The sequence below is a fragment of the Labrus bergylta genome, chromosome 6 (assembly GCF_963930695.1).
Source record: "Labrus bergylta chromosome 6, fLabBer1.1, whole genome shotgun sequence".
Taxonomy (NCBI): domain Eukaryota; kingdom Metazoa; phylum Chordata; class Actinopteri; order Labriformes; family Labridae; genus Labrus; species Labrus bergylta.
This window is the reverse complement of record NC_089200.1, coordinates 5,486,753-5,500,972: the sequence shown is the minus strand read 5'-3', so window position 1 is coordinate 5,500,972 and position 14,220 is coordinate 5,486,753. Positions and strand designations below refer to the sequence as shown.

Here is a 14,220-nt window from a genome sequence, read left to right as displayed (position 1 = left end):
TCCTCCACACCTCCGTTTTCCTCTTTCTTATTGGCTGTGGAAACTACGAGTCCTCAGACGGGTCATAACCTGATGATACAGACATTTACAAGCGTGTCTTTTTCTCTTGTGCTTAAGTTTACGAGTTTGAATCCCGGTGTATTTATCTGTTGTTTATATTAAGGTTGTGTTTCTGGAGTAAAAGCCGAACTGAACCAGTTTATGATTGTTTAGTAAATTTACCGCTTCGCCTTTTCCTGCTCAGCTGTTCAGGCTATTAGCTCGCTAGCTTCAGCAGCTCGTAGCTATGGCTGCAGTTATCCTGAGTTTCCCGACTCTGCAGGGTCTGAGGATATTCACACAGTGAGTACATCACCGCATTAAACACCTGCTACCATCCCGTCACTCCCTCTCACTTTATCTTCCACAAACGACCTTTGTTTTACACTAATTCTAACGTTAGCTCATTGCTAAACCAGTGTTAATGCTAGCTGAGGTGTGAGCTCTAACCTTACAGGTGATTCTGTATCCTTCACTGCAACACGTCACTTTGGAGATTATTAAGAGGTGCTGTCGTGTGCAGACAAATACATAATGTACTACTTATATCATATTCTTGATTTAGAATATGAAACCAGTCAGTGAATCAGATAAAAGTTGAGCAAGGTTAAATAAAGGTAGCAGACTCTGATTGGGACAAACAACCACTCTGTTTAGGATTTACACTCAAAAGGGAACAACCTTTTTTTTTTTTTTGTTTTGTTCTTGTATTGTAAAGTTAAGTGTTGTTTAAAGAAGTAAAAAGCTGCAGCCCAGTTGTGATTATAATAGTTGTGAAGTTGTTTTTCTTCTCGTCAGGAAGCTGTCATGGTCCAGAAGAGGTGTGAGGTTTGTGTCAGGAGGTGAGTCAAGAAAAAGCTCATTTCAACAGAAGTCATCATCATTTATGTGAATGTCTCTGTAGAAAAACATGTTGGTGCAGGTCAGGGGGCCACACGCGGCCCCCGTCAACCCTCGACGTGGCCCTCAGGTTCATTTCTACACATCAGTTAATTGGAAACATGAAGTCTGCCATGAAATCATGAAAACCAGAAATTGTGTCCATAATAATATTTGCTGTTACATGTTGAGTTTAATTTGAGACATCATTTATTGTAATTGTTTTTGTGTACTACATTTTGGCCCCCTGGCGGTGAGAGTCCCTTGCTGTGACCAAAGTTGCCCGTCCCCGGTGGAGGTTTTCTTTTACAGTTTAGTTGGATTACATTTGTTCTCCAATCGCAGTGAAGGACATTTTAATCTTTTTGTCCTTCAAATGGATTAACTGTCTGTAGTACGGTTATGTAGGCAAAATATCAAGTGTTTAAAATAGCATGAATTATTTATTCTATTTATTTATTTTTGCATTATTAAATGTAATTGCAATTTCCACCTGTTGTCCCAGGGCAGGTAGACAAATAATACACAACAGGAAGTACATTATCTAGAGCAGGGACGGGCAACTTTGGTCACAGCAAGGGGCCGCGTTCATTTAATTCTCGCCGCCAGAGGGCCAAATTGTAGGATACAAAAACGATCACAGTCGATTATGTCTCAAATTAAACTCAACATGTACCAGTGAGCAAATATTATTATGGACATATTTCTGGTTTTCATGAATTCATGGCAGATTTTGTCAGGTTTTTCTTCATGTTTCCAATTAATTGATGTGTAAAAATTGACCTGAGGTCCACGTTGGGGGTTGATGGGGGCCGCATGTGGCCCCCATGGGCCGCCAGTTGCCCCACCCTGATCTAGATCAACAGTATGTCAAGAAAAGTCCGTCAGTGTGGACATTAAACTTCATAAGACAAAACATACATAAATAAATATGAACATATACTAATAAAACAGCACCAAAAAATATGTTCATCAATATAAAAAGTAGAATTTTTTATTTTTTATTTGTCAATTTTGTTTCATTCAAAGAAACAGTAAAGTTAAGAAAAACAAACAAACATAAAATCTCAAATTTTGAATGAAAAGGAGCAGAAAGAAGACTAATCTTATAATATCTGCCCCTCTTTCACAAAACATTAATTAAAACAAAACAGAACACAATTCAAATTAAATTAAATTGGCTGCAGGCAAACAGCCACTGGCTGTAAGTCCTCCTTACCAATTCAGATCAGCACGATGAACAATGATCACTAGTGATTCAGAGTTAGTGCTGATTTTAGGCAGAACTGTGGCTGTTTTGATCTGAATCTTTATAACAATAAACCTTCGAGAGTGATGGTTGAAAGTCCTATAAAAACTTTAGCATTGGGGCGCTAATGGCCGTAGTGGTCACTCGCTCCCCGTGTATGAACACTACAGAACACTAATCAGGGGGCCTGGGTTCAAGTCTGACCTGTGGCTGCTTTCCTGAATGTCATTCCCCACTCTCCCCGGATATTCTTCTCTGTCCGTCTGCCTGCGAAGTCATTGGCTCAAAATAAATAATTGTCTGCACATTTTGATGTAATGAATGACGGTTGAAGAGGGATGACTGAGGTAAAGTCTTGTTTTAGGTGTGCTGTCATCGTTATGGAGGAAAAAACTCAAGTTTGTGTTTTGTCTTGTCAAGGGGTGGGAAGGATAGAAAAGGTGTTGATTGCCAATCGCGGAGAGATTGCATGTCGTGTGATGCGCACGGCCAAGAAAATGGGCGTCCGCTCTGTGGCTGTTTACAGCGACGCGGACAGAGACTCCATGCACGTGGCCATGGTGAGATCTGAATACATCTGTCTTGAAAAGAGCTGATTCTTTTGAATGTTTTATTTACTGTATCGTGACTCAGTCTGTTCTCCCCGTTCACGATGAGAAAACGCGTTGCTCAAGTTGTGTTTTCTGTTTTGTTTTGTTATTTTTTAAGGCGGATGAAGCGTACCACATCGGCCCTCCGCCCTCCCAGCAGAGTTACCTCTCCATGGAGAAAGTTTTGGAAGTGGCAAAACAGTCTGGATCACATGTGAGATGTTCTCTACGTGTTTGTATAATCACTTTTTGGTAGAGGAGTAATGCTTTAATTTGTATCAACTCCTGCTGAAAGAGACTTGTGTGTGTGTGTGTGTGTGTGTGTGTGTGTGTGTGTAGGCGGTTCACCCTGGTTACGGCTTTCTATCAGAAAACACAGAGTTTGCAGAGGCCTGTAAACAGGAAGGTATCATTTTTATTGGACCGCCGTCCTCTGCCATCAGAGACATGGGCATCAAAAGGTAGCACACGTTCATATCAAAACAGTACACATGAATATTCCCTGAATGTCTTAAATATAAACTTTAGATCAAAACATGTGTGTTGGTACTTCAAATGTTTGTGGAGGCTTTTGTGTTTCTGCAGCAGAAAAAGGGGAATACAGCAAAGCGTTTTTCATGACTTTATCTTCTTCTTCTGCAGCACATCCAAACACATCATGTCAGCTGCTGGGGTGCCAATCATCGGCGGTTACCATGGAGAAGACCAATCAAACGAGAGACTGCAAGCAGAGGCGGCCCAGATAGGATTCCCAGTGATGATTAAAGCGGTCCGTGGAGGAGGAGGCAAGGTGAGAGGGTTGAAGGGTGCTTCAGTAACTCTGACAGAGGAACTCAACGGAACATTAAATAACTGTGTGTGTGTGTGTTCAGGGGATGCGTATTGCACGTTCAGACACAGACTTCTTGGAGCAGTTGGAGTCAGCGAGGAGGGAAGCCAGAAAATCCTTTAACGATGATGTCATGCTGGTTGAGAAGTTTGTAGAAGATCCCAGGTAAAAAAAAAATCATTCAGTTAATTGACACCGACAGCCCTGCCACCTTTACCCACCTGTTGAACTCTTTTCTGTTTTTCTTTGGTCCTCCTGTAGGCATGTGGAGGTTCAGGTGTTCGGGGACATGCACGGTAACGCAGTTTATCTGTTTGAGAGAGACTGCAGCGTCCAGAGGAGACATCAGAAGATCATCGAGGAAGCACCAGGGGTGAGTGAGTGAGTGAGTGAGTGAGTGAGTGAGTGAGTGAGTGAGTGAGTGAGTGAGTGAGTGAGTGAGTGAGTGAGTGAGGATGGATTTATTGTTGAAGAAAAGGCTTTCACACTTTCAGAAAACTTCCTGATATTTCCATGAGGAGCTGCATGTGTGAATGCAAACAGACCCAGTCTTTCACTCAGACTTAATCCAGATGAATTTAGATATGACACACAAAGCTATAGACCTTCATTGAGGTTTATGTTCAGATTTTCTGGAGAAATGTGTCATTAAAATTCTCTTTTGTTGGCAAGGAAGGTTTATTTTGAAAGAGAAAAGTTCAAGCTCATGGGTCTCGTAAAATCTCTTGAGAGCCTGGTGAAAAAATATTTTGTATGGACTGTCCTTCAGTAAGGAACACATTATTTGATACCCTCGCTCTGCAAATGTTCATATTGATCACAAAAACAGCAAATGTGTCATTTTCAGAAAAAAAATAGAATTTTCCCTCAGATGTACTTTTATTGAGATTAATGTAAAAAGTAAAATTTCAGACTCACTGTTTTGTAGCTAAAAGTAGAAATGTCAAACTGAAGAGGTTAAAATGCTCCAACCACGACTTTTATTTTGAAGATCAACTTCATTAACAAATCAGACCGACACGTTTCGGCTTGTGACCTCCATCAGGGTCAAACTAGCAGGAAGTTCACATGAGGTGAAAACATGGCTGAGTATACTGGGACTGTTGAAACTCCTTGTTTTCAAAGAGGATAGAAACATATTTCTAAAAGGTCATTTCTTATTGCTCCATCTTAATTTGACTTTATTCACTTTTCTTTTTTTCAGCCTGATATTAGTGCTGAGGTTCGACGGAAACTTGGAGAGGCAGCTGTCAAAGCAGCTAAGGCCGTCAACTACGTAGGGGCAGGTGAGACCCCTGAATACCCAACACACACACTCACACACACACACACACGTTTCACCACAGAGTCTTAGACTTGGAACACAGTGTCTGACATAGTAGTGTTAAATCATCCTTTGTAGGCACAGTGGAGTTCATCATGGACGCGCAGCATAACTTTTACTTCATGGAGATGAACACGCGGCTGCAGGTGGAACATCCCGTCTCTGAGATGATCACTGGGACCGACCTGGTGGAGTGGCAGCTCAGGGTGAGAAGAGATGCTGCCAGCCGGAGGAGAAAAATAACCAAAAGCTGTTAATTCACTCTCACTGATGTTTCTTCTTTTGTCTCCTGCAGGTGGCAGCAGGGGAGCGCCTGCCTCTTCTCCAGGATGACATCATACTGAGTGGACACTCTTTTGAGGCGCGCATTTACGCTGAAGACCCAAACAACGACTTCTTGCCAGGGGCGGGGCCTCTGCTGCATCTCTCCACCCCTCCAGCAGACCAACACACACGCATAGAGACCGGAGTCAGGGAAGGTAGGGAGTCTAGACCCAACGCTGTGATTGTAATTACAGTGAGATCTCCCATTCAATCTGCACCAAACCACGATATCTCTCCTGATTACACACTAAACAAAGACAGATGTTTAGCACAAGGATCAAGCAAAGAGACAACTGGAAAATTCAAGGCAGAATCAAAGCAATGAGCTGATGAGTGTGGATCTATTAACCTAAGCTCTGTTCATTATGGATTTTTTATTAAGAAATAAGTATATTAAGGAGCATGTGTGATTATGCATTATCATTACTCAACATTATTGTAACAAAATTAGCTAAATTAATTTAAGGATAGGCTTTGGTATGAAGAGAACTTCTAAAATGTATTTTGCATGCTTTTGTGTGTTTGATTTCAGGTGACGAGGTGTCGGCACATTATGACCCAATGATCGCCAAGCTTGTGGTGTGGGGAGAAGATAGATCTGCTGCCTTGAAGAAGCTGCGGTACTGCTTACGACAGTACAATGTAAGACATATGGGGGTTCAGTGTTTACTAAACAAAACATTTCATTTGAACAAATCCAGAAAAGGCCTGTATTTCTTACTGTGGTGTCTAACTTTCTTTGCATCCTCTCTGTCTTCAGATCGTTGGACTAAACACCAACATTGACTTTTTGCTGAGTCTGTCGGGTCACCCGGAGTTCGAGGCCGGTAACGTGACCACCAGCTTTATCCCTCAGCACTACGCCGACCTCTTCCCCGCTCCGACAGCCCCCTCTGGGGCGACAATCTGTCAGGCGGCCCTGGGCCTGGTGCTGCAGGAGAGGAAAGACACACAGGAGTTCACACAGACCTCCACTGGTGAGACAGTTTCCTAATCAGGTTCAGTAGATTTCCAGCATATATGAGATGAAAAAGTTCACTAAGTGTACGTGGTGTGTGTTATTTTTTTCAGACCCCTTTTCCCCGTTTGGGTCCAGCAGCGGGTGGAGAAGCAACATTCAGTTTCACCGAAACATGACGCTGCAAGTGGGAGAGAAAAGTAAGAAGGAATCTTTACTGCCCCCCTAGTGTAACGAAGAAGAATTGATGAAGGGTATAGAAGAAAGAAAGAAAGAAATACACCACAGGCTTGCAATGCAATTTATTTTTCATCAGAGACTCTAGATTACAGTCCTGATGAATGTATGTTTTATTAATTTCTCCTTTCATTTCTCAATCTGTCGTCTTCACACTAAAAGAGAGAATATGTCACAAAACTTTCTTCAGATTTTTCTTTTGTCCTGCTAAAAAAACATTCGATTTTCAAGATATAAACAAAGTAGACTTTATTTAAAAGAGGTGACTGAAATGTTCTCATTCTGATATATACATATTCTCAGATTTGTGGTTGAATCATTATATCAGGATTGACTAAACTTGTTTTATATGGACTTAATTTTTCTTTAATAGCTGTCAATAAGTCAGAACATCTGCTTCTACTTTAATGAGCACTTGATTTTGAGTCAGCAGTAGTGTCCCACAACATGCAGTTAATTAAGAGTTTTCTTATTTTTTTACCATAAAGTAAAAACAGATTATCAAAGAAAGTACAGATTTACGCTCACCTCTTGGAAAGTGTATAATTTGATTAGACAAAATCATTGTTTGTAAGAGCAACACATCATCTCATGTGTATATATATAGACATGTAGATGGATCATGTTCTCGTCAAATATCTACAAACAGGATCATTAAACACGGTGTATTGGTTAAATGATCTGAAGGTTAAAACTGACGGATACATCGGACGTTTTGAACGAGTGAAAAATGTCTAATTTATGATGTAGATGAGTTCAGGGTTGACTTATATCAGGGGATCGATGACTCATAGTCAGTGTCAGTTTCTCTGTGAACTTAAATACATTATTTAAAGTTTCTTTTACAAAAAGTCACCCAGAGGTCAAGAATAATCCTGCTGTCTGCAGCGGGGTCAGTGTGATGATGATGATGATGTTAAAATAAAGACTCTGCATTTAGTCACTTCATTGCCTCCTCTTGGTGGATTCTTTCATTTTCCTTCAAACTGATTGGACATTAAGAAATTACAAAAATAAACCTCTTGTTTGTGTCTCTAGAAGTGGATGTGGTCGTCGTTTACAACAAAGATGGAAGCTACTCGATGCAGGTGAGCCTCCGTCAAACATAGCTAGTGACACCTTTTATTTCCTGATGTGTTTTTTTTAATGTAAAATATTTCAGATGTTTGAGGTTTATTTGAGTTCTGACTGTAGTCAACACAATAGTGCTATTGTTTATTTTGATATGCCATTAAATGCCAATGAATTCCAATAAACTTGAGGATCAAAATCTTATTTTAGCAACAGGAACAGAAGTTTACATTAGAGCTGTCGCTTTTTCATTTGAGTACTGACTTCACCGCACAAAAACATTTAACTTCATTTGACCGTATCAATAATGAGCCTAAAAAACGCTCCTGGCACAGAAATATTTGCGGGTATGTAGCGATCCTGTGTCTCTCCACCGAAGCAGTGGGCTGCAAGTCTCCCTCATGTAAGTTTGCATCTCCTGATTGGCTCCCCTTTTGCTTTTGCCACAACATTACCGTCTTCATTTACTGAGGTCAAGAGGGCATGAAATGGTGAATTTATGTTGAGAGCGCCCTCTGCTGGATCAAATCATAAACTACATCAGAGCCTGGTGCGCTGATGGACGTTCATTTTGAATTTGACAACTGATTCCAGTTTGAATGTGAACTTTCTCCCCCTGGTTTGAATGAATGTTCAAAGTTGGAATAAGAAATGACAGTCCAGACTCACCTAAGCTGATTTCTTTTAAATGAACTTTTAAACAGATCTCATAACCTTTAAGCAAAGACGATTTCTAGCTGAGTCTCTTTATGTCTTTATGTTTATCATGAGTGTGTTTCTTCTCTCAGATTGGAGCGGAGGCGTACCATGTGACTGGAGAGGTGGAGGAAGAAGGCGGAGCCTCGTTCCTGCACTGTTCAGTCAATGGAGTCAAGTCTCGTCCCAAACTGGTGATCCTGGACAACACAGTGCACCTGTTCTCAACGGTATGATATTAACAACCCTTATGATTAAAAAAAAAAACCATGTGATCTATATTTATTATTTTTCTTTCATTAAAGGAAATGTTCATCTTTAATGGCCAGGAATTTATGTCACCGTGAAATGACAGAAAAAGTATTTTTCTAATGTTGTAAAAACTTTTAAATTCTGATTATTTTTGTTAAAGGAAGGCAGGGTGAGTTTTAAAATACAAACAGCTTTTAGATTGGTGTATAAAAAGTGCAGAAGAGTGACAAATTGTTATCAAAATACCCCAAAATCATCATTAGTTGGCGTATTTCAAACCACAAATATTTTCCATATTTACCAATAACTAGTGGGACAAAGAAAACAAACAAACATCATATTCAGAAAGATGGGGAATAAAGGACTTCCTGATTTTACTTTTTTAATTACAAAATTGATTTTGATAATTAAGATAATAGGATTTTGTGAAGAAACTTAGTGTACCTTAGGTCAGTGTTCCCCAAAGTGGGGGTTGGGAGACATTGAGAGGGGGTTGCGAGATTCCTTCCCTAAAAATATAAGCATTTGAATTGATATATAAATGCATATTTTACCCATTATTTTAAAGTTATATACAAAAAAGTTGTTCAATTTAAAATAAAACCATAATCCAAGTGAGATTTGTGCTGAAATGAAAGTAATGTGTAAGAAAATCCTTAAAATGTAAGTTTGCACATGACTGCAATAATGTAGGTGACTGTTGCTCTTTATAGATAAAAAATCACACAGAAATAAATAAATCATTTTCAGGCTGCTGTGTTCTTTTGTTCAGTTCAAATGCAAGTGTTTGGATAGACCTATTAGTGCGTGTGGCAGTGTGCAACGCTAAATGCTTTAACCACCAACCAGGGACAGACATATATCTGTTTAAACTATTTCTTAAAGCTTATCTTTACAAGGTTAGTGAGGAAGAAGAAGTGTTCACCTCAAGTGAAAAAGTGATGTTTCTCATGTGGAAGATTTCAGTGACTCCATCAAACTCTGACTCGTGTCAACATTGAGCCACGTCTCTATTTGCCTCAGAAATCATATAAAACATTGATTTCTTTATGACATAGCTCGTCCTGTTTCCAGTCCATATAACCTGAACTCCAGTTCCCCTGAAGCTGCTCAAACTGTCCTTATTTTCCGTCTTTAGTGTCTTTCATCTTTAGGACTGGTGGCCGGGGACAAACCCTCGCCGTCTCTGACATCACAGGAAAATTAAAGACGCTTCAGATCCTCTTACCCCGGCTGCCAGTTAACTGTCACTTCAGTTTCTGACATGCTTACATCTCTCTGCAGGAGGGAAGCTCTGAAGTGTCGGTGCCTGTGCCCAAGTATCTGGCTGGTGTGAGCGGCTCTGGAGCTCAGGGAGGAGCTGTGGCCCCCATGACGGGAACCATCGAGAAGGTGAGCCTGTTACTCAGAGTATTATGAAACCAACATTAAGGAAAACAAGAGCAGGAAAAGAAATATGAAAGACTGAATACTACATTTATTAAAGGAGCAGTATGTAACTCTGACACCTAGTGTTTCAAATGGGTACTGCAGTCCAAATTCAAAACAATGAAGAGATATTTATCTTAATCTGACCACGTTTCTGGTCGTGGAGCTTATCAGAAAAATGCAGATGCTTTTTAGGTCAGGTCGCTTTCATCACTGCACACCTGTTGGTTTGAGGTTTGCCTGGGTGTGCCTTAAAACCGCCTACTTCTCTGGTCAAAACAAAAACGGACCATTTCACACCTGAATCCAAACTTAGGAGGACATACTGGCTGCTGCGTTGTCAAAAGAGAAGACTGCACTTCAACATGACGTGACCCTTAATGTTCAGTGATATGAAAAAGGTCATTTTAGGATTGATTTCAGTAAATATCTCTCATATTAGTCCTTTAAAGGCTTTATGTGTGATTTTTCACACTTAAATATAATATAAATCAAGTATATCCTCTGAAGATAACTCTGTGAGTCATGACTGTCTACAATGGGTGTAACACCCGAGTCCCACTGTCTGTGATGTTTTCAGAGTTTTCAGAGTCCTATCTTCACTTTGTTTACATCGCCAGGACGGCCGGCTGACTCCTCCCCTCGTGTATAAAAGTTGTTTAATTGAGGGACTAGAGAAAAGAAGAATAACATACTGTACTCACTGCTTAACTGTGTTTCTAGATCACGCTCATTTCAGGTAAATTTACATGCAGTGTGAAGATACCAGCATAATAAAGATCGCTAGCATTAGCATGCTAACACAACAATGCAGCACGAGTTGTTTTGGTTTCATGCTGGTGCTCAAGGGCGACATCTGCTGGATCAGCTGCATATAAAGCCTTCAAAATATAACAAAAAATAAAGAATAAATGAAAATGTCCTCCAGCTGATATAAGAACAATGGACTCTCTGAAAGGAGGGTGATTACATGCTTCCATTGTGTCTGTTGTTATTATTTATAGAGACACCTGAGTGTTATTATAATTAATAATATGTTATTAATAAGACAAAAAACGTTCTCACTTTCTGGGAGATGCTGTAGTCAAAGACAAATCAGTGTTTTGAACATTCTTTTACTTTTTCCATCATTATTAATTTAATTACTGGTAAACTTTTTCTTAAGTGATGAACATGCTGTCATCTGTTGAACCACTGGAGATAATCTAAAGATGCAGCTTATAATAAAGATGATTACAGTCATTGAAACACGCTGTAACAAAGACACGAGTAACTTCCTGTGAGATACAAACAGTGTGTACTTTGTGTTGTGTTCAGGTGCTGGTGAAGGTTGGAGACAAAGTGGCTGTAGGAGACGCTCTGATGGTCATGATCGCCATGAAGATGGAGGTGAGGGACTTGACACAGGAACACACACACACACACACACACACACACACACACACACACACACTGAACCCCTGGGTTTGGTAGTAAAGTCGTCTTTCTATCGTCTCTGCAGCACACCATCCGGGCGCCCAAATCTGGCGTCATCAAGAAGGTTTTCTTCAGCGAGGGCTCTCAGGCCAATCGCCACGCAGCTCTGGTCGAACTGGAGGAGGAGGGGGAGGGGGGAGAGGGGGAGGGGAGCAGCAAGTAGACAGAACCACAGACACACAAATAGATACACACTGACAGGTAGGAGAGAGCTGAGACTTAAATGTAGGTTTGTGTTCAGCACTTGATTGATGTTTAAGTCTGGATCCTAAAACACAACAGAGTGGAGGTTAGTCTTTCACCCCGGGGACCCAGAATGCATTTAGAAAAGGTCAAGTAGTCCCAGTGACCTCTGAGCAGTGTGAAGGCTCACAGTGTACAGTTGCCTTTTAACAGATCAACTCAACGCCTTTACTTTGATTTCAGAACTTTAGTTGGTTTCTGCTTTTCTTTCTCGTGTGTTTCTTTGTTTGAAAATATGAACGTTTGGCTCTGACATTGTCGGGGTTTGCAAATATATATTTCCTTTATCTTCTCTCTTGGTGATGGTTTCTGTCTGTGTGTTGTTCTGAGGAGGAGGGGGGGGGGGTCAGCTGAGCCACCTCTCTCTGAACTAAACAACAACAGTGAAGCACACCTGAGGCAGACGTATTAATAATAATACATAGAGGGTTTGATTTGTAGGAAATATGAAATCATTAAAATAATATTTAAGAGGGTCATAGGAGTGAAATAAATGAGACGGTTACTGACGACTGAAGGGGGGAAGACTTCACAGAGTCACAGAAACTTTACTGAACCATGAACCTTTAATCACTCTCCAGTAATAACCATGTAGCTTTTACATTTTCTTATAGCTTCATGTGTCTTTAATAAGCTAACATCTCTTCTCTACCATTTGTAAATATCATCAAATCTGTCAGTATTTAAAACTGCTTTTTATGACTGTTTCACTAAAAACAAATCTCCACATTAGAAGCGACATGCTTTCATTGGACGGTGATCTTAAGAGGAACCAGGTTCGATGTTGACTTTTTGTTGGGGGTTCTTAAATATTGGGGGTTTGGTAATGTCCACTTTTTTAAACTTGTCCACAGTCTGTCCTTCCACATTGACTCTAAACTCTTCAAGGACAAAGCCGATTTATTATCAATGATTGCACTGAGTAGAGACGCTGTGGCAGAAAAACACTCCAGACAGTTCAATGATAAGAAATGAACGTTTGACACATTTGGCTCTGATTTGAAATAAAAAATAAATCAAAGTATTCATAATGAGATGTCAGTCACAGAGAGTTTGTTTCTATGTGAATCACAGACATCAGCTGATCTCTCTCTCTTCTCTTCCTGACGTCTGTGTTACGAGGCCTTGTAGATCAAAACCTGTGTTCACTTTGTAGATGTGTGACGATTGTTTTCCTTTTTTTTAAAGAGATGTGATTAGACTGCTCAGAGACTGTAATAAAGATATTTCAGAAGAATGCACCGCCTCATGTCGTACTTGATGAACCGGTGTGTGAAGGGGAGATGAGTTATGAAACACTTTGAATGTTTGAGTGACGCAGTGTACGCTAACTGAAGATTGAAAACAACCTTCACACTTCAGCAGATCATCCACATCTCAGTCTGTAGTGTAGTAAGTTTAGCAGACAAACATTTACAAAAACAAACAGTTTATCTCATCCATTAAGTCTGCTGCCTTAAGAGCAAAAATTACATTTTGAACATTTTTGATAAGACAAGTTTCTCCTCTTTGTTGTGTAGAGTAGGAAGAAGGCCGCACACGTTCTCAAATGTTTAAAAATAAGTTTTAATTGATTACGTTTTGACCAGAGCATTTCTTCAGGTGATCATTTTGCAAATTTAGATTTTGTGAGGACTCAAGTATAAAAAAAATTAGGAATAGGCCACTATCATGACATCACACGTTACCTGGAAAGAAATGCACCTTTTAACAATAATAAAAAAGCTGACCTCCATTGTGTGTTTGTATATCTGTCATCATTGCAGTTTTTATATAATTTAGCAAACTATTAAAAGTCAGATTTAAAAAAAAAAAAAAAATGTAGTACTTATTGTTTTCAAATAACGGTGGTGGAATGAACTTCCAAACTCCATTTGATCTGCAGAGTCCCTCTGCACCTTTAAGAAAAAGCTAAAGACCCAGCTCTTTCATGAATACCTACTAACTTAATGATGATGGTCTCCATATTATTGATGATGATGATGGTTGTGACGATGGTTTTTGTTTGATAACGTCGACTTATAAGATGGTTTCTATACTGATTAGAGCTCTCAAGAACTGCCCTCAATGTTGTGCTTTGCCTCTGGTCACTTCCTGTCAGCACCTGTGTGTCCAATCAGACTCAAAGCTGATCGTTTGCTCTTACTGACATTGTTCCCTTTTTTTCTAGATCCTTCCTTGTGTTGTTCTTACTCTCTGATGTACGTCACTTTGGATAAAAGCGTCTGCTAAGTGAATTGTAGAATATAACTCTTCAAACGTGCTATAGGTCTAAATAACAACAAAATAAATTAACTTGGCTTCAAATTGTCCCTTAAACCTGTTCGAGGGTTTTTCTTCACGTCGATGCCCGCGCTGTTAACATCTAGTCCCTCACATCACCAGGTTAGCAATGAACTCTGGGTAACTCTCACAGCAGAGTCCGCAGAAAGGCAGACTCAGAGAGTGTTGAAAGTCTACAGCAGAGCCCTCTCACACACACACACACACACACACACACACACAGAGGAGATTTGGATTAATCCACTGTTGCCCCTAACCAATTCAATTTAAAAAAAATGAATCAGATGTCAACTTTTTAACTACTTTTTCTATGCAGTGTTGAAACAGATCTCTCCAGACTTC

The 14,220-nt window shown here is 40.0% G+C and overlaps 1 protein-coding gene across 1 annotated transcript; it reads left to right on the top strand.

The window, feature by feature from the left end:
- Positions 1-42: 42 nt before the first annotated feature.
- mccc1 (methylcrotonyl-CoA carboxylase subunit) lies at positions 43-12,832 on the top strand. The gene is made up of 19 exons (XM_065955609.1): positions 43-342; positions 838-881; positions 2,588-2,727; positions 2,876-2,971; positions 3,097-3,218; positions 3,400-3,547; positions 3,630-3,751; positions 3,848-3,959; positions 4,791-4,872; positions 4,989-5,116; positions 5,206-5,389; positions 5,767-5,876; positions 5,995-6,211; positions 6,306-6,392; positions 7,468-7,517; positions 8,289-8,426; positions 9,733-9,840; positions 11,194-11,265; positions 11,378-12,832. The coding sequence occupies exons 1-19, from the start codon at positions 287-289 to the stop codon at positions 11,513-11,515; spliced, it is 2,154 nt and encodes a 717-aa protein (XP_065811681.1). The 5' UTR covers positions 43-286; the 3' UTR covers positions 11,516-12,832.
- The last annotated feature ends 1,388 nt before the right edge of the window (positions 12,833-14,220 follow it).

Coding starts and splice junctions, on each gene's coding strand:
- mccc1 (XM_065955609.1), top strand. CDS start 287: ATGGCTGCAGTTATCCTGAGTTTCCCGACTCTGCAGGGTCTGAGGATA. Junction 5,117..5,205: donor TGGTGGAGTGGCAGCTCAGG/GTGAGAAGAGAT, acceptor TGTCTCCTGCAG/GTGGCAGCAGGGGAGCGCCT. Junction 8,427..9,732: donor CAGTGCACCTGTTCTCAACG/GTATGATATTAA, acceptor ATCTCTCTGCAG/GAGGGAAGCTCTGAAGTGTC.